The following is a 26,416-nucleotide window of genomic DNA, read 5'->3' as shown; positions in this document are numbered from 1 at the left end:
AGAGTAAATGTCAGATCCTGAAAACCAAACCAAATAAACCCAGCTCCTTAAAACAGTTAACATCTGCAAATTACTTTTTAATGCTGGAGGGAAAAAAAAAAGAATGAGAACAGTTTTCTTCCTGCAGTAAACTCTTTTTTTATAAATGTCAATTCCTTAAAGATACAATTTACCAACTGAATTCAATTTAACTTTTTTACCTAATATAAATAATTGGAAGCACCCTGTTTCTCACCCCAGAAAGAAATCAATCTAATAACTGCGCAATTTAAGAAAAGAAGAAAATACATTCTTCAGAATGATTATTTATTACATTATAATCAAGCGTATATTAGACAGCTTAGCTATAAACATTGCACTTAGGTCACAAGTCTATTTTAAAAATGCAAACATCTCTTCTTATTAAAATAAGTTTTACATTTCCTAGAGACATCTCATTAACTCTACGAGTATTATACAAAGTCTTCAAGAGTAGCAAAAAACAGACAGACAACTAATGAATATGGCAAGTTTAACAAATATCCCAGAACTTTTAAATCCAAATGAGTCAAAATATATCTAGGTCCAAATATATCTACTTGAGGAGGCTATATGTTCTTATTCCACTGAAGTTTTTAAAATCATCTTCAGTAGTTTAGGAAAACTTTTTAGACTGCTCTGCACAACTCCTTTGGGAGCAGTCAAAAGTCTTTTGGAGTCAAGCCTGGTGAATAAAATGAGTAACAAAGTTTGCAAATATAATATTGGGTAAAATGAGGAAATTTGTAGCTTGTAAGTTAAGAGTGAAAGGCATTCTTATGAAGATGATTTAAAAATACAAGATTGGATTCAGTGCTTTAGCAATGTAGTTTGTGATTTATGATGTATTTTAAATTGGTGTTCTGTTCTAGAAACACTTATACGAAATGTGAATGACTAACTGGATGTATGAAATGCTTTATTCCCTTCCAATAAACCTCTTAAAATGTCATATGTTGATGCAATAAATATATATGTCACATGTATTATTGTTATATATATATTATGTATGTTTATAGATATATACATATATATTTCACGTTTCTTTAACTCTTAGTTATACACTGAGAACTTTCCAAGGACACAAGACGTTTACTGTTGAGTTCCTTATTGTAGGGGTATCCATAACTAAAACTTTTTTTGAGTTCCTTTATTCCATCATATTTTAAATGAACCAAAAGAGAAAAGTAGTGCAAAAAATACACATTATGATATCAAAAAATGGTAAAGTTCTGAGACTGTGATGTTAGCAACAAGACCATTAAACTAGCGATGTGGATATGTATGTGCTTTTTTAAATAGTTGCTTTAACAAACAACTAGTTGGAACTAATTTCAATCTTTTGGTATATTTATAAATCTCTTTTTCCCCTTGACTACATATTCAAAAGCTTTCTCTGTAAAAATAAAATCTAATTTTATTTACCATTACAGGCTAAGTACATAATGCCAATATTTTAATTGGTTTAAAATATTTTTAATGAATATTTACTTTCTCATCTCCGGAAAAAGAAAAATACAGATACATTGCCTATCATGCAAGTTTTCATCCAAGAGTGATTAAAATACTCTTTTCAGCCTATAGGTACTACCTTGTTAGCATTCTTTAAATATTCCACAGACTCCCAAAAACTAATCAGAGCTCTCTTGTCCATCCTTTCCATGTATATTCGAAAGTGCTCTCGGTAGATTGTGTTGGCCAAGATATCCTCAAATTGAAGAATCTATTAAGGGAATTTAAGTAAAAGTTACAAGACAACATCACATGCAAATTTTAAATATCAGCTGCTTTAATTTCCAACGGATCAATTTCAATGTTCAGAAAAAAACGGCTCATTTTTTAAGGCCATAGTCTATGTAGTCTTAGTAAATCAAAATATCTTTTTCTGTATCTTCCTAACTTTTAAGTGGAATATAACTTACTGAATATTAAAAATGCATATATTTGAAAAATACCCATTTGCTAGCAATCATTCATTCAACAAATACTTATTTTGCGTCTATTCTGTATCAGGCAAAGTTCTAGAAAATGAGCCAAATAAAAATCCCTGCCCTTATGAGATTCCATTCTAATAGCAATAGGTGCCAATAATAGAAATATCTGAAAGTATAAAAGACGAGGAAGCCCGTTTCTAACAGTTTTGGCAGTTTTGCTTTCCAACTCATGTTTATATAGTGAGGAAACCTAAAAATGATTTTATATCCTGCTTTTTTGTTTAAAACATCACATTCATTAAAAATCCTTTTGTAAGCACCATTTTAAATGGTCTATAACATTCCATTGTATGAATTTACAAACACTAACTCTACTCCCTTGTTGTTGAACACTCTGGGTGTTTACTATTTTGCATGATTTACTTTTTTTAATGCCTAAAGAAAAATTAAAAACCAACCTATTTGAAGACATAGTTTGAACAATTTTCAGTACGGATTGCCATGATGTGAGGAACCAGATGACAACAATAATTCATTACAAAATTAATGAGAAATACCTCAAATTTAGAAGGAATTTAAGGTACATATCCTTAGTTATGAATTAGTAATAAGAAAAGACATTTTAACAAACAGAGCTCAATGCAATTAAAAGTTAACATGTATTTTGAGATCCATGAACTTAATATCATGGTAGCTGGAAAATTTTCAGAAATGTTATCACAAAATGCATACAATTCATGCATGTTCAACTCTTCTGCCACCAACAATTAATAAATTCTTAATCAGTTTAGCAGCAGAAAGTTTTATACCAATTTCTTGGTAACTCATGAAAGGAAATGGCCATCTCTTACTACCAAGCACTAATTCTTTTTCCTTTTTCTTTATCAGAGAAGTTGTGAGCTTACAAAAAATATCAACCATAAAATACAGTATTTCCATATACCACTCTACCACCACTACCTTGCATTGCTGGGGAACATTTGTTACAATTGATGATATAGAGCATTAACATTTAGTTTCCCTAAATATTTCAGGACATTAGGATTTAGTTAGTTTACTAATTTTGGGGCATCACACCATCTGTCTTTACTTTTCATAAACTGTGCCAGTGAAGCATTTTGAAGCACAATCCTAACTGGACATGCTCCAAAGAGTTTGAAGAAAGCCATATCAACTTTGGCTAGGGATGACAGAGCACTCAGAATCCTAATCTTTTAAATTACACAAATTGCAGGTGTACAGACAAATCATGCAGAAAGTAGAGAATTCGCATATACCCTCCCCCTTCCACACACAAAATTTTTCATGTTATTGACACTTTACGTTACTGTGGTACTTTTGTTACAATTAATAAACCAATAATGTTATAATTTTTCTATTAACTGTAGTCCATAGTTCACATAGGGTTCACTGTGATGTACTCTTCTACAGTTTTTTTTACATTTTTATTCTGGTAAAACATATATCACCTAAAATTTCTCACTTTAACCACTTTCAAATATACACTTCAGTGGTGTTAACTACAGTCAAAATGTTGTGCTAATATCACCATCATCCATTACTAATTTTTTTCTACCACCCCAAACAGAAACTCTGTACTAATCGAGCATTAACTCCCCATTCCCTAGTCCCACCCCAGCCTTGGTAACCTGTATTTTAGTTTGACTCTACAAATTTTCATATTCTAATCATTTCATATAAGTGAATTCATACATTATTTGTCCTTTTGTGCCTGGCTTATTCTATTCAACACGATATCCTCAAGGTTCATCTATGTCATAGATTGTAGCAGAACTTCATTGCTTCTTACAGCTGAATAATATTCCATCATTATGTATATGCCACATTTTGTTTATTCATTCATCTGCTGATAGACACTTGGGCTGCTTCCATCTTTTGGCAACTGTGAATAATGCCACTATGAACATTGGTGTGCAAATATCTGGTTCAAGTCTCTGGCTTTCAATCCTTGGGGCATATACCTAGTAGTGGGATTGCAGTCATATAGTAATTGTATACTTAACTTTCTGAGGGGCCAAATTGTTTTCCACAGCAGCTGTACCATTTTGTACTCTCACCTAACAACGAATGAATGTTTCTATTTCTCCATATCTTCTCCAACACTTGTCATTTTCTGTTATTTCAATGGCAGCCATTTCAGTGGGTGGGAAATCTTATCTTATTGTGGTTTTGAGTTGCATTTCCCTAATGGCTAACCTTTTCATGTGCTTTCTGACCATTTGTATATCTTCTTTGGAATAATATTTATTCAAGTCTTTTGCCTATTTTTAAAATGGGTTTCTTTCTGTTGTTGAATTGCAGGAATTTTTTAATATATTCTGTATACTAAACCCTTATCAGATATTTGGTTTCCAAAAATTTTCTCCAGTCCTGTAGGCTAGGTTTTCCCTTTCATGATAAAGTCCTTTGATGTGCAAAATATCTCAGTTTTGATGAATTCCTGTTTATCTATTTTTCCTTTTGTTGCTTGAGCTTTTGGTGTGAAGTCTAAAAAATCATTGAGTAATGTAAGATCCTGAATATGTTTCTGTATGTGTTCTAGTTTTATAGTCTTGGTTCTTATATTTAGGTCTTTGATCAATTTTGAGTTTATTTTTGTATATGGCATGAGGTAAAGGTCCAACATCATTCTTTTGCATATGGATATTGGATTTTCCCAGAACAATCTATTGAAGAGATTATTCTTTCCCAGTTGAATGGACTTGGCATCTGTGTCAAAAATCAACTGGTCCTGCAGAGGAGAAACTAAACCTACTTATAATTATGCCTCAGAGTCACCTCCAGAGAACCTCTTTTGTTGTTCAGATGTGGTCTCCCTCTCTAAGCCAACTCTGCAAATAAACTCACTACCCTCCCCCCTACAAGGGGCATGACTCCTAGGGGTGTAAATCTCCCTAGCAACATGGGACATGATGCCCAGATATGAGCCTGGCCAAGACACTGCAGGACTGTAATGCCTTCTTGACCAAAAGGGCTAAAAGGAATGAAACAAAATAAAGTTTCAGGGCTAACAGATTTCAAATAGAGTTGGCAGATCATTCTGAAAGTTATTCTTATGCATTATACAGATATTCCTTTCTAGTTTCAAGTGTATTAGAATAGATAGAAGGAAATACCTGAAACTATTGAACTGTGATGCAGTAGCCTTGATACTTGATGATGACTAACTACATAGCTTTGTGACCATTTGATTGTGGAAACCCTGTGACTGACACTCCCTTTATCCAATGTATGGGCAGATGAGTAATAAAATTTAAAAAAAAGGGGGGGGGGATAAAGGGTATGGGAGGTTTTGGATATTCTTTTTTATTTATTTATTTATTTATTTATTTTTTGGAGTAATGAAAATATTCTAAAATTGATTGTAGTGATGAATACACAACTATATGAACTGTGAGCCACTGACTGTATTCTTTGGATTGATTATATGGTTTGTGAATATATCTCAATAAAAATGCATTAAAAGAAAACCAACTGGTGACTTCTGGTTGACAAAGATGGTGGCATAAGACATTTTAGGGTGCACTTCCCAGATGGTCAGAATCTTTGAACAACTAGAAAAAATTGGCAGAGCCATATGCCTCAAGCTCTGGAAAGCAGTTAAAGGGTTGCAATAACTAGGCAAGTACCAAACCAATATAAAGAAGCCTGAAAAAAGAAAGACGAAGCTCATGGCGCTCTCCCTAGCTCCTCCTTTACGCCCTACCTGGTGTGGTATAGATCCAGTCTGTGTTCTCTTAATGGGTTCCTGGCCCTAATCCAGAGGGAGCAGAGTAACCCCTATGTGAGTACTGGGGTGCCTATATATCAGTTCCAATCTAGCTGGTGGAAGCCTGAAAGACTAAATCAGAAATTTATCTTGGGCTCTTCCTCCCAAAATTTGCCCTAAAGGTAGGGAACAGCTTGCAGAAAGCCAAAGCAATATATGAAACAATTAAGTTGAAGTACCCTGGGGCAAAGCACTATCAGCATTAAGTCACAGAACAGAGCATCCAGGAGGGGATGAAAGTCTATTTCAGATGCAGTAGAGGAAACATTTGAACTCCTATAAACTATAAATGGGGAAATTCCTAAGGTCATGAGCAAGCATAAGCCCAGGAAAACAAGCACGCTCCACAGATTCATATAGGCTCAGATAAGACAGAGAGGACCCTGCACTTAGCATGTGTGCCTTGGGCTGATCTTCTTGATGGGAGGGTTAACTGTGAAGGAGCACACCAGCCAACCTACAGCCAATTGGCAAAGACTCTGAGAAGTTTGTTTTGCCTTGGTTGGTTTGTTCTTGTTAACTCCTGGCACTCAAGGAAATCTTAAGGAACAGACCTGAGGGACTAAATCCCAGAGATAACACTTTAAAATATTAAAATATACACTGTGCAGCAAGAGATTACAAGACAAACAAAGAAACAGAAATGATGGCCCATCCTGTTGAAGGAGATAAAGAAGAACCCAGAGAAAGAACAAAAGAACAGGAGGAAACCAATGAATGAACAACATAAGATTCTCAATACAAACCAAACCAAAAACCAGAGTTGAAGACCACAATAACCGAAATGAAAAATCCCTCAGAGGGTTTTGTCAGTGGATTGGAGCTGGCAGAAGAAAAATAAGAGATCTCAAAGACAAGATAATTGAAAAGATGCAGGCTGAGAAGCAGAAAGAAAAAAATAATTTAAAAAAGTGAACAGAGCATAAGAGACCTGTAGGACAACAAGTAAACCAATATACAAATTACAGGAGTCCCAGAAGGAGAAGAATGAGAGAAAGGGACAGAATATTGAAAGAAACAATGGCAGAAAACTTCCCAAATTTTATAAGAAACATGAATACGCACATTCAAGAAGCCCCACGAATGTGAAACAGGATGAAGTAGAAGAGAGCCATTCTGAGACACAGTATTCAAAATGTTGCAGGCCAAGTACAAGGAAAGAGTTCTGAAAGTTGCAAGAGAAAAGCAATGATTTATGTACACGAGAATCCCAATAAAATATTAAATATTTTGAAGAAATAATAGCCAGAAACTTCTCAACTCTTAAGAAAGACATAAATATACATTTCCAAGAGGTACAACATACTCCAAACCAAATACATCTGAATAGACTTACTCCAAGACATATACTGAACAGAATGTCATTGGCCAAAGATAAAGAGAAAATTCTGAAAGAAGCAAGAGAAAAGTGATCCATCACATACAAGGGATGTTTGGTAATACTAAGTTCCGATTTCTCAATAAGACTAAGTGCTGATTTCTCATCAGAAACCATGGAGAACAACCTAATTACATGGTACTTAGAATAGGGAATGAGATCTTGTTATTCTATACAGGTTATTGTAATACCCCTATACATTCCAGGGTATTTTGGACAGAAAATAAAAAAGTATTTGCAAAGTCCTTTGATGGACTGGAGAAAAAATGTGGAACTATTAATCTTCCTCACCTGGAGAATACCTGATATTCTCTAAAGCATTAGGGACTACCAATTATTTTTTTTTTCAATTCTGTTTTACTGAGATATATTCATGTCATACAATCATCCATGGTGTACAATCAACTGTTCACAGTACCATCATACAGTTGTGCATTTATCACTCCAGTCTATTTTTTGAACATTTCCCTTACACCAGAGAAAGTAAAAAGAATACAAAATAAAAGTAAAAAAGAACACCCAAATCATCCCCCCCCCCATTTTTCATTTAGCTTTTGTCCCCATTTTTCTACTTAGCCATCCATACACTGGATAAAGCAAGTGTGATCCACAAGGCTTTCACAAGCACACTGTCACCCCTTGTAAGCTACATTTCTATACAATCGTCTGCAAGAGTCAAGGCTACTGGGTTGCAGGTGGATAATTTCAGGTGTTATTCCAATGCGTTAAAACCTAAAAAGGGTTATCTCTATAGTGCATAAGAATACTCACCAGAGTGACCTTTTGACTCCATTTGAAATCTCTCAATCACTGAAACTTTATTTTGTTTCATTTCGCATCCCTCTTTTGGTCAAGATGTTCTCAATCCCACAATGTCGGGTCCAGATTCATCCTCAGGAGTCATATCCTGCATTGTCAGGGAGATTTACACCCCTTGGAGTCAGTTACCACATAGAGGGGAGGGCAGTAAGTTCACCTGCTGAGTTGGGTTAGCTAGAGAGAGAGGGCCACATCTGAGCAACAAAGAGGCACTCAAGGGGAGACTCTTAGGCACAATTATAAGCAGGTTTAACCTCTCCTTTGCAGTAATGAGTTCCATAAGGGCAAGCCCCAAGAAAGAGGGCTTGGCATAGCAAACTGTCAGTCCTCAATGTTTGTGAGAACATCAGCAACAACCCAGGTGAGGAAGTCCAACACGTCTGCATCCTCCCCCAGCTCCTCAGGGGAGCCCTGCATATATATTTTTCTTTGCCCAAATTACTTTGGGATGTGTCGCTATTTCACACTAACCTATTCAAACCTACCAGGTCTCACTTCCTATTCAAAGTTCCATGTAATTATGGTATTTGAACAAACTATATGAGTTAAATTGTTTAGGAAATATAGATCCTGCACTAAATAAACATCTTTTCCCTTGGTCTCACATGGAAGTTGAAGTTTAAACACAGTCAGTATCATCCTTTACCTTTTGTTCTAATTTGCCCTAGTCCTAACCAGATCTGCTTCATTCATATCTCTAATTGAAATCTGGACTCTTTTTCAGCTTTTTTAACAGTTGCTGTATGTGCTAATACTGACATTCATATCTGCTGAGCTCTAGCTCTGAGTTTCAGGTATCACACAGATACCCAAAGTTCCAGGGATTGATCAGGTTATACAACAAGGGATCAGCATCTCAGAATCTGGAGATAGCTATTACAATTCAGGAATAGATTTGAATGCTGTAAGAGCTTACAATCTAGGGACCATTACAATAAGCGTTCTCCTGATAAACAGTGCTCTAAGATTCACTTCTCAGTTTACACACTGTAGTTTGTCCATATTGGTGAGGCATTATAGTGTTTGCCTGTTTCTAGCATAGTTCACTCAAAATGCTGTCTACAGGATCCATTCACCTTGTTGTGTGTCTCATAGCTTCACTCCTTCTTACAGTTGCTCAATATTCCATTGTATGCATGCAACACAGTTCACCATTCTGTTCCTCAGTCGATGTACCCTTGGGCCACCTCCACCTATTGAAAATCATGCATACTGCCTCCATAAACACTAGTGTCCAAATGTCCATTCACATCTCTGCTCTCAGATCTTCCAAGTATATGCCCCCTAATGAGGTTGCAGGATCTTATGGTCCCCACATACTTAGCTTCTTGTGGAACCACCACACTGTCCTCCAGAAAGTCTACACCATTCTGCCTCCTAACCAACAGTAAATACATCTCTCTCTCCATGTTTTCTCCAGCACTTTTATCCCTATTTATATATTTTAGGGACTCCCAATTTAATAAGCCAAGCCCTTGATCTTTAGGCTTGCCCTTACGTAACTTATTCTACAACAGTGAAGCTAAGCCTATTTAAAATTATGCTTAAAAGTCACCCTCAGAAAACCTCTTTTGTTGCTCAGATGTGGCCTCATTCTCTAAGCCAAACTCTGCAAATTAACTCACTACCCTAGCCAATATGTGGGACATGACTCCCAGGAATGAGCCTGGCCCTGGCAACGTGGGATTGACAATGTCTTCTTGACAGAAACAGAGAAGAGAAATGAAACAAAGTTTTAGTGGCTGAGAGATTTCAAACAGAGTCAGGAGTTCATTCTGGAGGTTACTCTTATGTAAGCTTCAGCCAGATAGCTTCAGGCTCCTCACCAGATAAGAAAACAAGGGAAGTCACAGATAAAGATCTGAACTTAAACAGGGAGATAAAGAGGAAAAGACCAAGAGACTGAAAACTCAGGACAGATGAGGTGAGATGCCGTAGCCAGGGTTAAATTATACTGATGCTGGCTTCTTTGTGGCTAAGGGCCACCTTTGAAAAGAGATGTTTGGAGTTTGCTTTGAAGCCCTGTTCCCTGGGTGGTTCAGCCAAACTCCTCGGAGTCCTGAGGGTGGTTCCTTCATTTCTACCAGGCTCCAGGTCTTGGAAAACAAGCCTGGCGTTTGAGAGGAAGGACAGGTACCAAGGAGAGGCTAGAACACTTTCCTAAGCTCTGTGATTTAAGAAACTGGTTATCAACATGCAGTCCAAAGTTTTGTTGTACAAAACAATTGCTGACATGGGACATGACTCCTGGGGATAAGCCTGGACCCAGCATCGTGGGATTGAGAAAATCTTGATCAAAAGGGGGAAGAGAAATGAAACAAAATAAAGTTTCAGTGGCTGAGAGATTTCACATGGAGTTCACAGGTCACTCTGGAGGGTATTCTTATGTGCTATATAGATATCCCTTTTTAGTTTTAGCGTCTTGGAGTAGCTAGAAGGAACTACTTGAAACCGTCAAACTGCAACACAGTAGCCTTGACTCTTGAAAATGATCATGTAACTGTAGCTTACGTGGTGTGACTGCGTGATTGTGAAAACCTTGTGGCTCACACTCCCTTTATCCAGTGTATGGACAGATGAGTAGAAAAATGGGGACAAAAAACTAAATGAAAAATAGGGTGGGATAGGGGGATGGAATGTTTTAGGTGTTCTTTTCTATATTATTTTTATTCTTATTCTTATTTTTTTATTTTTTTGGAGTTAATGAAAATGCTCAAAAATTGATTGTGGTGATGAATGTGCCACTATACGACAGTACTGTGAACAACTGTTCACTGTGGGTGACTATATGATATGTGAATGTATTTCAATAGAACAATTTTTTTTTAACTGTTGAAAAAACAAAGTACTGGCACACAGCTTAGTGAGAAAGCACTCAGATTTGAGAATCAACCAGACCTCGTTTTTAATCTACTTTTGCTTCTTCTTATCTATGTGTCCTCAGGCAAGTTACTTAATCTGACTCTGTTTCTTCACTTGAAAGATGGAGATATTAAGTCCATATTTCATACTGTTGGGGTAGGCGTTAGTAAAATAATATATAAAAGCCTGTTGACTTCATAGGTGGCTATTTCTATCCAGTTGGTAATGGGTGATTTGATTGAGTGCTTGAACTGTGCACCTGTGGGTTTGGGGGATGGTCAGGTGGTGGGGAGGTGGATAAACACACTCACACATGTGCATGCACAACACAGACTCCAATCTACCCATCATCCCTATTCACATAAGTCAAGGACACCAAATAATGCAGCTCCTTTTGACTCAAAGAAGTGAACATGCGAGTCTGTAGTTCTGTAACATGTTTCTTAAGTCAAACACTAAGGCAAAAGATAATCTATGTGGTTACACTAGAGGTTCATAACAAACATGAACTGATCAAAACAAGAAACCACAGAGCTCTACCTTCTGGCTTTGAGGCCCTTCCCCCTCATCCGAGGCCCCATCCTCTTGCTGGTCGTAGGCAGGGCCTCCCAGGATTCTGATTCTCTTCTCACACTGCTTCTTTGCCACAGTCAACTGGTTAATGTACCTTTTCATATTCCGGGCTCTCAGGAGATCAGCTTTCATTGCAGCAGTTTCTTTACCTGAAAAGGCGTGATGGACAGTACCGAGTCAGAGGACAAGGTATAAGAGAGGGGAACACAACTACTCTGAACCAGATTGATGTCTAATGTGATACATTTGAAGAGTTGGCTACTAAACAAAACAAGAAACTAGAACTCATGCTAAACATGTATACATATTCCCCAATACAATACCAATTAAAGTAATTTCTAAATATGAGAGGTCCTTTGTCACCACTGACAAATCTTACTCAAGTGTAAAACATTAAAAGAAAAAACCTCCTTCACACACATATACTCACAAATTGGGGTGTGTGTGTGTGTGTGTGTGTGTGTGTGTGTGTATGTGTATTCCAGAGTATCTTTATGTGTGTGGTACAGTTTATAAGCATGTATTGAGTGCTCACTATGTGTCAGGCACTGGCTAGGCATTTGGAACTCAACATCAATTCTTTGCCCTCCTGGGACTTAGAGTCTAGAAAGGAAATGCAAAGATGGCATGAGCAACTACAAGTGGGATAAGGGCTATGAAGCAGATGTGCAGGTACCACAGAGACTCTAACCCAGACTTCCTTGAGAAAATTACCTTCAAACGAACACGAATAATGAGAGAGAATAGCAAGTATGAAAGTGAAGATCATGAAACAGGAAAGAAAACAAAGCTTTAGAGGAACTGAAAGAAGGCCAGTAGAGCAGATACGAAAGGAGATGGGACAAGACTGATACAAAACGAATCTGAAGCCAGAAAACGCAGACTTTTACGCCATGGTAAGGATTTCAGTCTTTAGCTGAAGAGCGCTGAGAAACTAATAATGGGTTTTGAGCAGGAGTATGCCATAAATGGATTTGCATTTTAACAGATTACACAGGGAGCAGGATAAAAAACAGACTGGTAGGTGAAAGAATAAAAGTAGGGAAACCAATTGAGAGACCATCACAGTAACTGAGGCTAGAGTTACTGAGGGCCCAAACGAGGGCCATGGCAGAGGCAGCAGAGGACAGTGGAACGATTTGAGAACTATTCAGGAGGAGAACTGGTAGGACCTGGTGAGTGACTGGACAGAGTGGAGGACGGCTCCTAGATACCTGTCATGAGCAGCCTTGGAGATGGTGGGGCCCCTTACTGAATCAGAAGACACTAAAGAATAAAGCAGGTTTGTGCAAGATCTTAAATGCAATTTTGGTTAATGTGGCAGATTCTATTTTCCAAAATGGCTATGATAGTATCTCCCATCTCACATACTCTGTTTACACTGACACTTTGATAATCTTCCCCTGATAAGTAGAGTATGTGTTTCCTTTTTTGAACCTGGGTGGGCTTGTGATTATGGCAGAATGACTTCAAGGCTAGGTGGTAAAAGGGAATACACTGCTAAGAGGAAACATTTTAGGTTGTATGTATGTAACTAGAATAAAATTTTTTAAAAAACCATAGGACTTTACAATATAAACTGTGAACCCCAATGTAAACTATACACTATAGTTAATAAATAGTATAATTATAGTAATATTGTTTCATGAGTTGTAAAAAAAAAAAAAAAACCACACTGATGCAAAGTGTTAATAATAGGGAAAACTGCAGGGGGTAGGGAGAGGGGAGGTACTGTATATGAGAACTCTGTATATTCTGCATGATTCTTCAGTAAACCTACAACTTCTCTAATGAAAAAAAAAAAAAAACAAGCAAAAAACAAAGGTGATACACCAACTTGGAGCCCATGCATGGTGACCATGCTTTGAGGAAACCTCATCAAGCAGTCAATGGAGAGGCCTCCAAGGAAAAGAACCGAGGCCCCAGACCACAGCCCTGGCTGAGATCTCAGCCCACATTCAGCACCAACATGGCACCAAGTGAGTAAGCCATCTCAAAAGTGCATTCCCAAGTGAAGAGTCACCCCTGCCAGAACCTGCCAAACTGCAGAGTCACGAGCAAAATAAACAACCACTGTTTAAGATACTAACTTTTAGAGTGGTTTGTTATATAGCAAAAGATAAACAGAACAGATAAGCTGAGTTTGACTGCTCTGAGCTATCTGAGGGGAAATGCAAGGTCTGGAGCTCAGAAGTTCACTTCTTAGATGGTAATGGAATTCGCTGGAGTGTGAGACAACCTAGGAAGAAATGGATGATCTCAGGATATAATCTAAATGAAACTTTCATTTAATGGTGAGAGAAAAGAGAGGCTGAAGAGGGAGATTACTAAGGAGAGCTAGATAACAAATGGGAGTATGGTTTAGAGATGCCGAGGAATGGGAGGATTTCAGCAAAAAGGGAGAAACAACATCTCTTGGCTGGTTTATTGCAACAGTCGCCTAACTAATCACCATGCTTTCATTCTTGCCTCTCCTTTATACCTCTCAGCACGGCAGCCAAGGCATTCCTAACTAAATCAGATCATACGACTCCTCTGCTTAAAAACCTAGAGGCTTTCCATTTCACACACGGCAAAGTTACAGCTCCTATGAGAGACCATGAGGCCCTACCTGCTCTGGCCGCAGCATCACCTCTCTACTCATCCCCTCCTACCATCCTCTTTGTTTACTCCTCTCTAGCCACACTGGTCTCATTATTGTTTCTTTTCATTCCTTTTTAAAACAACTTGATTTAAATATAACTCACATGAAACACAATTCGCCTACTTAAAGTATACAATTAGTGTATATTCACAGAGTTGTACAGTCATCACCATAATCAATTTTAGGACATTTTCATCCCCCAAAACAAATCCTGTACCCAATAGCAGTCACTCTCCACAGTCTTCCCAACCCATCTCCATCCCTCAGTCCTAGGGAAACACGTGATCTACTTTCTGTCTCTAGATGTGCCTTTCTGGACATTTCCTGCATGCAGAGTCATTCAATATGTGGTCCTTGGTGGCTGGCTTCTCTGCCTCAGTGTTCTTGAACACACTGGTCTCTCCACCTCAGGGCTTTTGCACTCACTGCTCTCAGCCTGGACCTTTCTCCATCTATCTGCTCGGTTCCTCACCTTCAGGTCTTTACTTCAGGTCTCAGTGAAGCCTTCCCTGGCTGCCCTATTTCAATTGCAACCTTCAACCTACACCACCACTTTTCTCCCTTCTCTGCTCTACTTTTCCCTAAAGCACATATTACCATACTGTATACTCTACTTATTTATCCCGTCTCCACCCACTGGAATCTAAATTCATAAAGGCGCATTTTATCTATTTATATACTGCTGTATCTCCAGCACTTAGAACAGCTCCTGGCACATAATAGGAACTCATTAATGTTTGTCAAATGGATGAACAAGCCATGTCAAATGTTAATGAGAGGCCAATTACAATATAGTTAACATTTTGCCGAGTGTTTACTAAATATTAGGTAGTGTGCTCTTTCTAGAACTTTGGCTGTGGAGGTGAGAAACAGGGTGAGTGTCTTCACTTCCCAATCATTCTTCAACTTACTCCAATCCGGTTGCTGTGGCTAAAATCACTTAGTGAGCTCCATGCTGAATCCCAGTGGGTAATTTCCAGTAGAGTCTGGAGGCAGACAAAGCTATCTCAGAATTATGACTCTATCACCTAGGAGCCGTGTGACTTTGGACATAAATTTTTAAATTTATTTTTAAAACAATTACAATGGTTTATTTCTTTAAGTTCACATTACATAATCTGAAGCAAAACACCAACACAATTTTTTTTCTTTTTTAATGACTAAGCATTGAGCATTACCCTATGGAGAACAAACTGACTGCACATTCAACCTGAAAGAAGGGGTCTGGGTTGAGGGAAGGCTTTTTTTTTTTTTCCAAATGGGAGAGAATTGAGCTGGTTTTAAAGCCAAAGAGAAAGAACTAGTTAAGAGAAAGGGAGAGAGGTGATAGATAGCAGGGAATCATCCAGAAAAACAGGTGAAGAGATTGGCTTCTGGAAGAAAGCCAGTCCTCCACTGTGCCACATGCAGGCAGAACAGATGGATGAGGACGGACACATCTGAAGACTGATGGCAGAAGCCACGGCACTTCCCGTCATACAGATCCTGTTTCCTCCGTTCAGAAGTGGTGAGGTTGGACAGAGCACATGCCTAGACTGACGGAGTGGAAGGGCGGATGGTCAGAGCTCTGCGGAAAGCGGGAAAATCTGAAATCCACTGAGGAAAGCAGAGTGAGCTCATTTCAGAAACACAGTAAGGACGTCAGGTAACATTCATGGCCTAGGTAACCAATAGCTAAATATAAATATTCTGATGTAAACACAATAACTACAAGTTTAGACATTTTAGATCACACTTTCTGAAGGTGAGCTATATTTGGCTTAAATCTGGAACTACCAATAATAAAAGTGAGGAGTTCTGTTTTGCACTTCTCAGCTGGAGACCTCCAAATCCCTAGGATGAATATTACCTCTTTCACGTCCCATTTAGTAAACTTGTGCAAATGCTTAAAACAGTATATAAGCAGGATGAATAATTTGAAAAACTTGAACACGGTGCCATAAAGCATTTTCCAGTACTTACCACAGAGGGTCACAGGCAGACTTCAGGTCAGTATATGCCCTTGTTCAAGACACCTTTATTATCTTATGCCTGTCCCAGGGGCTGCTGAATACTGTAGGATGTTTTTCCTATTTGTCCTGAGGAGCTATTTTTCTCTAATTTCAACAATGGTTGCTCAGCTTTTCCTATGTGGGGTTAATAGAGAGGTCCTGACTAAAGAACTCGTTACCTGCAGCGTTCCTCTTGAGAGTAAGAAATATTATTTCAGAGTCCCTTTGTGTGAGGATAAAGGTAAATGTAGTCTGCTCCCAAATTAGCCTATTGTGAACTAACATGCTTTGTTTATATACCTAAAGAAATGCATCCCTGGAAGAGCTGATTTTTCAGAAAAATGGTCACATTTTAAACATATATCCTTAAGCTCTAAATTTTGTGGACAGCATTTAAATTATCCTAAAATTCAGGGACAAAAAAGTTGCCTTTTACAAAACAAACCTAGACCTTAATTTTAATTTTGGAGAAAAAGATGCTAAAATGGAGAGAGATATATAAGACGAAACTGACACCCACTTATCAACAACCACATTCTTCTTCTCCCAAGAAAGCTGAACAGCCTTTCTAAAAAGACAAAAGGTAGAAGCAAATTCCAAAGAGAAGAAGGAGAAAATGAAGAAAAAAAACTTCCTTTAAAACACGGCTGCAAGACTGAGAAGAATATTCTCTCGTGTTCTGATTAAACGTGGCTGCTCAGGCAAAAACGTTCTGTTTGTTAAAGGATGATGCAATGGCATTTATCCAATCACGAAGTGTGTTGCAACAAATGCAACAGTAGCTTGTGGCTTAGACAATTCTGCTTTTTTTGATGGAGAAAACTAATGCAACATTCAGGGCTAAATGACTAACACAATGCTCATGCAACCCATGCTCCTAATATGCAAAATTCCTTATAAATTCAGAGATACAGATGAATATGCTTCTTTGTAACCTTAAAACCTAATCATTCAAAATTATTCATGTCAAGAAAAGTGTAGGCAGCAACACAGTGTGACCCAGCTCAAGCCCGATACCTAGGGGGTTTCTCTGTAGTCTCAGGCAACACTGAGCATTGTTAAAAGCTGGGTTAAACACACCACATTTAATCGAGTTTAGAAAAGAAGCCCAAGATGATGGACATTGGCCAGTGAAACACTGGATGGCGGTAGGTGCCAAGGTAAACACATAAGTGATATAATAATACGCTAAAGAAATTAATTATAAAGATTCACTGGATTCTAGAAAGTGTGGATCCTAATGAGATCAGAGCAAGAGGAAATGGGTCAGTTTGGGTTAATTTGCTGAAAAAGACATTTAGATTGAGCATTAAGTGAACATTTTGGCTTTAAATACATTACAGGAGAATTATAAATGACATCATAAACGACTTTTTGCTATAAATCCTCTGCCCATGATACAGTTCCTCCTTAAGCAAGCTAAGTGACTTGCAGTAAAACAAAAAATACCAAAGGACAACTGTTAAGTGCTATTTGCAATACGGCAAAGTAAAGTAAAATAATTCGTAATGCAAAAATATGACTGGAAATATTATTACAACTAAACCGGGTTTAAATGGCTGCATTTTTTAGGCATTAAAAAACTTCAATCATAGAATATTTTTCTTCTCTCAGAGTACGCTATCAAATTCCAAGGCATATCTGCATAGCAGCATCCGCAGCAGCATGATTGAGGAATTTAATGGATAAGGTAGTGCAGGGTTTCTTAACTATGGCACTACAGACATTCCAGGTTGGACGAGTCTCTGTTGTGGGGGCTGTGCCGTGCATTGTACGAGGTTTAGCAGCATCCCTGGCCTCCACCATTACATGCCAGTAGCAGCCCTTTTGTCAGATGTGACAACCAAAAATGTCTCCAGACACTGTCAAACATCCCCTGGGGGGCAAAGTTGCCTCCCTCCTCCACCGAGAGGCACGGAGACAGAGGTGCAGCCTCTGCGCTCAGGAAGAGGAGGGGCCTGCACGCTCCCTCAACTCCTAACACGTACCTCAATCCCCACTCCCTTACAGAAGCAACACTCCCTCTCTACCACAGATGCACAGGTCTTCTTCCCCCAGCAATCAGGGAGAAATATTTTCACTAGAAAATGGTGGTGCCTCCTGTCCTCAACCTGTATCCATACTGATAGACTAACAAGCCTGTGAATCTTTGCTGTACATTAAAACAGAAGTTTTACTAAATCTCCAAGCTAGGAGAATTCACGAAACAAGTATTTACTTAGGGTTTAGCCTAACATGAAACTGGCAATAATTTTCGGTAATCGGTAATTTTCACAAACTTCTTCAAAATTATCTGAAAGTCATCTCAAAAGCTGCCCAGGAACTAAAAAAATATTTACATTACTTTTCAAGTTGAGATCAGTATGTTCTTTTTTTAAAGAACAAATGAGATTCTCTTATCATGCCAAACACCTGAGATTGCATTGTCTGAAGTGTCACTCCACTTCAGTAGAAAGTCTATTTGAGGACTAGGCAGAAATCACACAGGAGTCAATAGTGGAACCACACACTTAAAAACAGAGGAAACTTAAGAGACCTCACTGGCCTTGTGCAGCCCAGTCAGGGTGTGCCTACAGCAAACCTTTTATTCCTTTTCCTTTAAATGTCTCAAGTGCTGGAACTTCACCACTTCCTTTGGTTTTAGGCTTTCAATACACTTTAAAATAATATCATATTAACAAAATCCACACACTAAATTACTAGCAGAGCCCTGCTCACAAATGAGTGCTAGGAGTTGAAAGGATTTGAAATACATCCTTACCACACAGTTCTGACCAATTCAATGTGTAAGTTTTGAGCACAACTCTCAAAGCACCTCCCTGTGTGAATGAGTAATATGATGGAAAGAGATCTGGACTGAAAATCAGGAGACCTAGGTTCCAGTTCTGGACTGGCATGTAACTGACTAGGTTCTATTCATATTCAATAAATGATGTAACATCTCTGGACCAGAACTTTATTTATAGAAGATGCAGGTATTAGAATATATGATGACTAAAGTTTTCCTGGGGAAGAGAGGTAGGAGTAGAGTTGACTATAATCATGAGACTATAGAGAGTATAGTGGACGTGTCCCAGTCCTTAGCCCTTCAAGGCAGAGAACGGCTGAGCCTAGCGGGCAATGCTAGGGAAGGGGTAACAGATTCTCAAGGCTGTATGAGGGCTGGACAGGGAGGACCTGGCAAGGGCTCCCAGAGCAACGGCAGAGAAGCAGTATTTATACATACGCTAAACATTCATAAATAATGCTCCCATCTATTGGCTGAATCCTACATATTCTTAGGTCTTCCATTTGTTAACTTTTTCTTTAAACTTCTTCCATTTCCCATTTACAAACATGACGTGGAAGTATGGAGAAACAGCAATGGAAACCAAATCAATTACAACTGCACACAAATCTGTAGCATCACCGCATCATCACTCTGATACAGGAATGGGTATGGCCCTATTTTCCAGGTTTAAGGAAACCAGTGCAGACAGTGGGGCTTGTGGCAGTAGGTTAACTTACAGACTGAGGCTTCTCCCTGAATCTTTGCCTGATGGTATTTTCATTAGATCACACTGTTTCTAAACAACAATGATCTCTAAAAGCAACTCAACAATTCTATCTCAGAGTCTTTCGATGCTAAAAATTTATCTTTCTGTAATGACTTTAGGGGAGGAAAAAAATGCATATATGTGAAATAAATTAAAGAAAAAGTCAATTCTTTCAATGAGATGTCTATTTTTATAGAAGCTACCTGTGCTGGTTTGAATGTATTACGTCCCCCAGATATACATTCTTTGATGTAATCTTGTGTGGGCAGACATATCAGTGTTGATTAGATTGTAATTCTTTGAGTGTTTCCGTGGAGATGTGCCCCACCCAACTGTACATGATGACTCTGACTGGATAATTTCCATGGAGGTGTTACCCCACCCATTCAGAGTGGGTCTAAATTAAATAATTGGAGCCATAAAAATGAGGTGACAAACAGAAGGAACTCAGTGCAGCTGTGAGTGACATTTTGAAGAGAAGAGGAGCTACAGCCAAGAGGGACACTTTGAAGAATACACTGGAACTGAGAGTGGAGCTTCAGCTTACTGAGACATTTTGGAGACAGCCTTTGAAAAGCAGACTTTTGCTCCAGAGAAGCTAAGAGAGGACAAATGCCCCAAGAGCAACTGAGAGTGACATTTTTGAGGAACTGCAGCCTAGAGAGGAACGTCCTGGGAGAAAACCATTTTGAAAGCAGAACTCTGGAGCAGATGCCAGCCATGTGCCTTCCCAGCTAACAGAGGTTTCCGGATGCCACTGACCATCCTCCAGTGAAGGTACCCAATTGTTGATGCATTACCTTGGACACTTTATGGCCTTAAGACTGTAACTGTGTAACCAAATAAACCCCCTTTTATAAAAGCCAATCCATTTCTGGTGTTTTGCATCCCGGCAGCATTAGCAAACTATAACGCTATCTAAAATCAGTTTACAAATTATTCTTTTCATTTGTCAACCACACATCAAAACTCCAAAGGTCAAAGACAGACAAGAACTGATTTATAATGCTCAACACATTAATGAAAATTCAATTAAAAGAAAACTTAAGAACAGGAAATGCTAAATTTGATCTTCCTTTTAAAAAAGTAAATATCTGTATTTAAATTATAACAATTTCATTATTTAAAAATGAAACTACCTACATATGAACTTTAAAGGTAAGAGAGCAGATGGTATATATTATGAATTAGAGAAAGTCACTTCAGACAGTTAATAAACTGTTATACTCTAATAATGGGGAACACAGCAACAGCTTTGCAAAGATATTTGACTTGGAGACAGCGGAATAAGGAAGACTAACCTATTAACTCTATACTGGTAGCTTTCAAATATTTCTTTTCAGGGCTGCTCTCTGTCCAAAGCTTGTATCCTAACTCAGAAATGTTAAATGGGCACTTTATTATCCTCCTGTCATTGCAAACCCAGAACATCTGAAATAAGTGAGGCACTTTCATCCATAAACAAGTCCACATTAAAGATTCTCTGACTCTTTCAGTGACTTCATTGAGAAAACTTTATGATCATCTGGACGTGCACTCAATCTAAAGATGAGAAAACTAATTCCTAGAGAAATAAAAGGACTTTTCCAGGTTTTGCTAGGAAGCTAACAGGAGAATCTCAGTTGAACCAAGGTCTCCTGACTCCTGCTCTAGTACTTTTTGTCACCTCACCAACCTGAAGCACTTGAAGCAAAGTAACGTGAAAGAATCTGTAGCAGACTACAAGTTATGACCTCAGACTAATTTAACTTATTCAATTTCATTTCCTCATCTGCAAAACCAGTAGTTTGTACTAGCCCTATAGTTCTCTTGGATTCTTTGTTCCATCTTCTGATTTAACCCCAAGTCCAATCAATCACCAAGCAGACTATTTTTCCTTCATACTCTTTCCTATAATCTTTTCTTTTCAATACCATTAAACAGGTCCTAGATCATAATACTTCATGATGAGACACTGTGTCACCCTCCTAGTTGGAATATTTTAAAGATATAAAAAAAGTTTTGTATCTAACTACTTTTTCATATTCTTATTCCCATTTTTATGCAATTGTGCATTACAATGTTTTTCCAACCCTGTTAGGGTTACACTGCACAATGGAACTACATTGAAATGTTTTCTTTATTATAAAAATATGAACATAAATAGGATTGAATCATAACCATGCCATAACCACAACCTTAATAAAAATAGGGTAAATAAAAAAATTAAGTGACTTCTGTCAAAAATTAGGTTTTGTTTTAAAAGATTTTTAAACATCTAATAGCTCAAATAACCAAGGAAAAATATTAAACACCTTTTTGGTTGAATTATTCAATAAAAATATAATGTAAATATTATATGAAAACATCCTATCAAAGCCCTCTGAGGGAATGGGGAAAAATGTGCAAGTGAACTTGCCAGGGTGCCCAGTGCCTACCTCCCATCCCTGTGGCAGGCCACAGTGGGCACCTGATTTGGGGGTGGGGGGAGACTAGGGGACAGGGCCAATCTGAAAACTGGCCAGCGATAAATACAAAGAACAGATAGAGATCAAAGACAACCAACAAGAAAACCCTAGGCAAAAGAGAGAAAACAATCTCCTGAATAAACTAATCAAGAAAATCAGATGCTGAGACAGCAGAAAATCAGAAGCCACACCAGGAAACACCAGGAAACACTTCCACATTTATAAGCATTGGGGCATACCAATTTAGAAGGCTGAGCCCTTGATCTTGGGGCTTGCTCTTATGAAGTCTGTTACTGCAAAGGAGAGGCTAAGCCTACTTACAACTGTGCCTAAGAGTAACCCCAGAGAACCTCTTTTGCTGCTCGGATGCGGCCTCTCTCTCTAAGTCTACTCGGCAGGTAAGGTCACTCACTACCCTCCCCTTACATGGGACATGACTCCCAGGAGTGTAAATCATACTGGCAACTGTTAAAGCACTAACAGTAACAAACCCAGGTCTTGCTGGCCAGTTAAAAACAGAGCATCACTGGAAGCCAGCAGATCTGTATCACCACACACAATGAACTTGCTGGAGTGCCCAGTGCCTACCTCCCATCCCTGTGGCAGGCCACAGTGGGTGCCTGATCGGGGCGGGGCGGGGGGGAGACTAGTGGACAGGGCCAATCTGACAACTGGCCAGCAATAAAAACAAAGAACAGATAGAGATCAAAGACAACCAACAAGAAAACTCTAGGCAAAAGAGAGAAAACAACTCCCAGAATTAACTAATCAAGAAAATCAGATGCCCAGACAGCAGAAAATCATGAGCCATACCAGGAAACATAAAGATATGGCCCAGTCAAAGGAAGAAACTAACACCTCAACAGAGATTCAGGAATTGAAACAACTAATTAAAGACGTTCAAACAAATCTTCTACATCAAATCAATGAGTTGAAAGAAAACGTGACAAAAGAGACGAAGGATATAAAGAAGACACTGGGAGACTACAGAGAAGAACTCAAAAGTTTGAAAAACAAATGACAGAACTTATGGGAATGAAAGGCACAATAGACTTAGATGAAAAACACAATGGAGACATAGAAGAGCAGACTTGGAGAGGCAGAAGAAAGGATTAGTGACTTAGAGGGTAGGAAATCTGAAACCCTACACACAAAAGAACAGATAGGGAAACAGATAAGGAAAAGAATGGAAAAATATGAGCAGGGTCTCAGGGAACTGAATGACAACATAAAGCGCACAAATATATGTGTTATAGGTATCCGAGAAGGAGAAGAGAAGGGGAAAGGAGCAGAAAGAATAATACAGGAAATAATCAATGAAAATTTCCCAACTCCTATAAAAGACATAAATTACAGGTCCAAGAAGTGCAGCACACCCCAAACAGAACTGATCCAAGCAAACCTGCTACAAGAAACTTATCAATCAGAGTTTCAAATGTCAAATACAAAGAGAGAATACTGAAAGCAGCAAGAGAAAAGCAATCCATCACATACAAGGGCCGCTCGATAAGACTAAGTGCAGATCTCTCAACAGAAACCATGAAGGTGAGAAGGCAGTGGTATAATATATTCAAGATACTAAAAAAGAAAAACTGCCAAGCAAGAAAACTATATCCAGCAAAACTGACCTACAGTTAACAGTAACATTATAATATGCTTCTGTAACAAAGGCAATGTACCAAAGCTAAATGTCTATAAGGGGGGGATATAAGGCAGGAGTATGGGATTCTTGGTGTCGGTGATGTTGTCTGACCTTTTTATTGTATTGTATATTTTATTTTTAATTTTATTGTTTTGTTTATCATTTTTTTTCTTCTATTTTCTTTTTTTTCCTCTTCCTCTTTCTTTGCAGAAGAAATGGAAATGTCCTCATAAAGACTGTGGTGGTGGATGCGAACCATTTTATTTAGGAGGGAATATATGGTGTGTGAATAAAACTGCTTAAAAAATAAACAGAGGGATACAAGTGTTAGAGAAAATGGAGAGAGGGATGTACATAATCCCTATTGGTGGGGAAATGAAATGGTGGTGCAGCCCATCTGGAGGGCACTGTGGTGGTTCCACAGGAAGCTAAGTATGGGGTTGCCATATGGTCTTGCAATCCCGATAGGGGTACATACTTGGAAGAACTGAGAACAGGGACACAAATGAACATTTGCACAGTAGTGTTTATGATGGCAGTATTCACAATTCACAATGGTTGGAGATGGCCTAAAGGTATATCGATGAATGAATGGAATGGTGACTGTGGTGTATACATACAATGGAATACAGCGGTGCAAGAAGGAAGGAACTTGTAAGGCAAGTAACTAGGTGAATGAATCTTGAGGACATTATATTGAATGAAATAAACCAGAAATGAAAAGGCAGAAACAAAATAAAAAACTGAATTGAAATAAATACGTACATACATAGATACGTACATACCAAAAAAATCCTGTCAATATATACACTGTAACTGGAAAGTTAATTATAAAAGTCTTTGTGTGGTCACACTCATCTCTCACTATTTATTTGATATATGCATAAGCATAAGGGTTTGCTATGGGAAATAATACCAGATTTGGTTCTCTCCACCACAAAATATTCAAGCACACAAGATGTATCTGTCTTTGAATGTTCTGAGTATAGCAGGAGAGCTAATACCATGTAACAAATACTCAGCCACCTTTATGTTTCTCCTCTAAAGACTTGTCTGATTTATACCCAGCTCTAGATAATGATCTCTAAATGAAGGATCTTTAGTGGTCCACATAAATCCCAAGGGCCCTAGTCCACTTCAGGGTAGCTCTTTAACACTCCTGTATGGATCAAATGAAACAGAACCTCTGAATTCTATTTGAAGTCACACTGGCCTTGAGAACGTTCTCCCCAGCTCTAAGCAGTGCAGAGACCTAGACTTTAGGAAGGGAAGAGATCCTCTGGCTCAAAGCCAAACTAAACTAAAGCAAGACTATAAAATTAGAATTGTGAATAAAACCTTAAAGAAAAATACATTTGATCAGAGCTTTGTTAAAATGAGACTTTACTTATTCAAATTCAATGTTACTAAGCACCTCCCTGCCAGAAATTATACTAGATGTTTATAGATGCTATTTCATTTGGTCACTGAATAAGAACTGAAGATGAAGAGGTCTTGAAATTCCTAAATAGTCTCCTGCATTGTCCAATACTACTATATTGGACAATACAATAGCCACTAACCACATGTGGCTATTCAAATTTAAACTAATAAAAATTAAAAATTCACTTCCTCAGCTGACCTAACCACGTCTCAAGTGCTCAACAGTCTATGTGGCTAATGGATATCTTATCGGACAGCTCAAATATAGAACATTTCCATCAAGGTAGAAAGTTCTATTGGATATCATTGCTCTAGATTTAAATAATAATAATTATAAATAAAATATTTAGTTTTAATAACATAAATAAAATAATTTCCAGGCCCCGGAAATACTTAAGAAAACTTTAATTAGAACTGAATTTTTGTGAGCTTTGGTTTGAATTGAATTTTCTTTCTCCACCTCTTCGTTCGTTCTTTTTTTTTAAATGGCTTTATTGAGACACAATTCACATACCAGAAATATCACCCATTTAATGTACATAACTCAATTGTTTTGCATAGATTCGGAGTTGTGCAACCATTACCACAATCTAAATTTAAAATATACTTATCGCCATAAAAAGAAACCCATATCCATTACCTGTCACTCCCCATTCCTCAATTTGTTTGCCTTCTCCCCAAGGTAGCTTGAATAGAAGCCGGCCAGGATACCCAAGCAAGAGGCAAAGGACAGTTTAGAAAAAATGAGGCATGAAAATAAGAAGTGTCTCCGGATACTGAGAATGGCTAACAATATAAAATAAGAAAAGCATTTTTCTGACTGAACTCATATAAGAAGGAGAATTAAGAAAAGATAATAATGGCAGAAGAAATTCCCCTCTTGTTTCCCTTTAAAATGTCAATCTTCTCTATACAATGAGGAAAAGGAGAGTTGAGACCATATTCTTCAAGGAATTTATCAGATCAGTCTCCTTTGTGCAAAAGGCTCCAAAAACTTCCCTAATCATTGAGAGAAAAAGCAATAGACCCTATAGTAATTTGCAAGGCCCTTCATAATCCAATCCCCTGCCACATCTCTGACTCCAAGTTTGGCTTCTCTCATCCATTCATTCAACTCATCCATTTCCAGCCACATCAGCCTCCTCAAACAAACTCCCAAAACAAGGGGTGCTGCTTCTATTCTTTGCCTCAGGGTACTGCACCTGAACTTCTCCAGGCATTCTTAGGCCCCAGGTCTTTGCTGGATGGGGTCTTCCCCATCACTCTATTTGAATGCAAAATCTACCTCCCCTTCAGCTGAACCAACAATCCTACAGCTTTATTTCCTAGGCATATATTATCATCTGCAATACTGTATATT

The 26,416-nt window shown here is 38.1% G+C and overlaps 1 protein-coding gene across 3 annotated transcripts in view; it reads right to left on the bottom strand.

Moving 5' to 3' along the window:
* Nucleotides 1–26,416, bottom strand: part of SNX25 (sorting nexin 25) — a 180,726-nt gene that overhangs the window by 35,822 nt on the left and 118,488 nt on the right. For all 3 annotated transcript variants that reach the window (XM_037831118.1, XM_037831116.1, XM_037831117.1), the window contains 2 exons: nt 11,342–11,523; nt 1,610–1,741 (listed from right to left, as the gene is read on the bottom strand). In XM_037831118.1, the coding sequence (XP_037687046.1) occupies nt 1,610–1,741; nt 11,342–11,523 (314 nt within the window). The remainder of the gene's footprint in view (nt 1–1,609; nt 1,742–11,341; nt 11,524–26,416) is intronic.

The sequence above is a fragment of the Choloepus didactylus genome, chromosome 3 (genome assembly GCF_015220235.1).
Source record: "Choloepus didactylus isolate mChoDid1 chromosome 3, mChoDid1.pri, whole genome shotgun sequence".
NCBI classification, from domain to species: Eukaryota; Metazoa; Chordata; class Mammalia; order Pilosa; family Megalonychidae; genus Choloepus; species Choloepus didactylus.
This window is presented reverse-complemented; position numbering and strand designations above follow the sequence as displayed.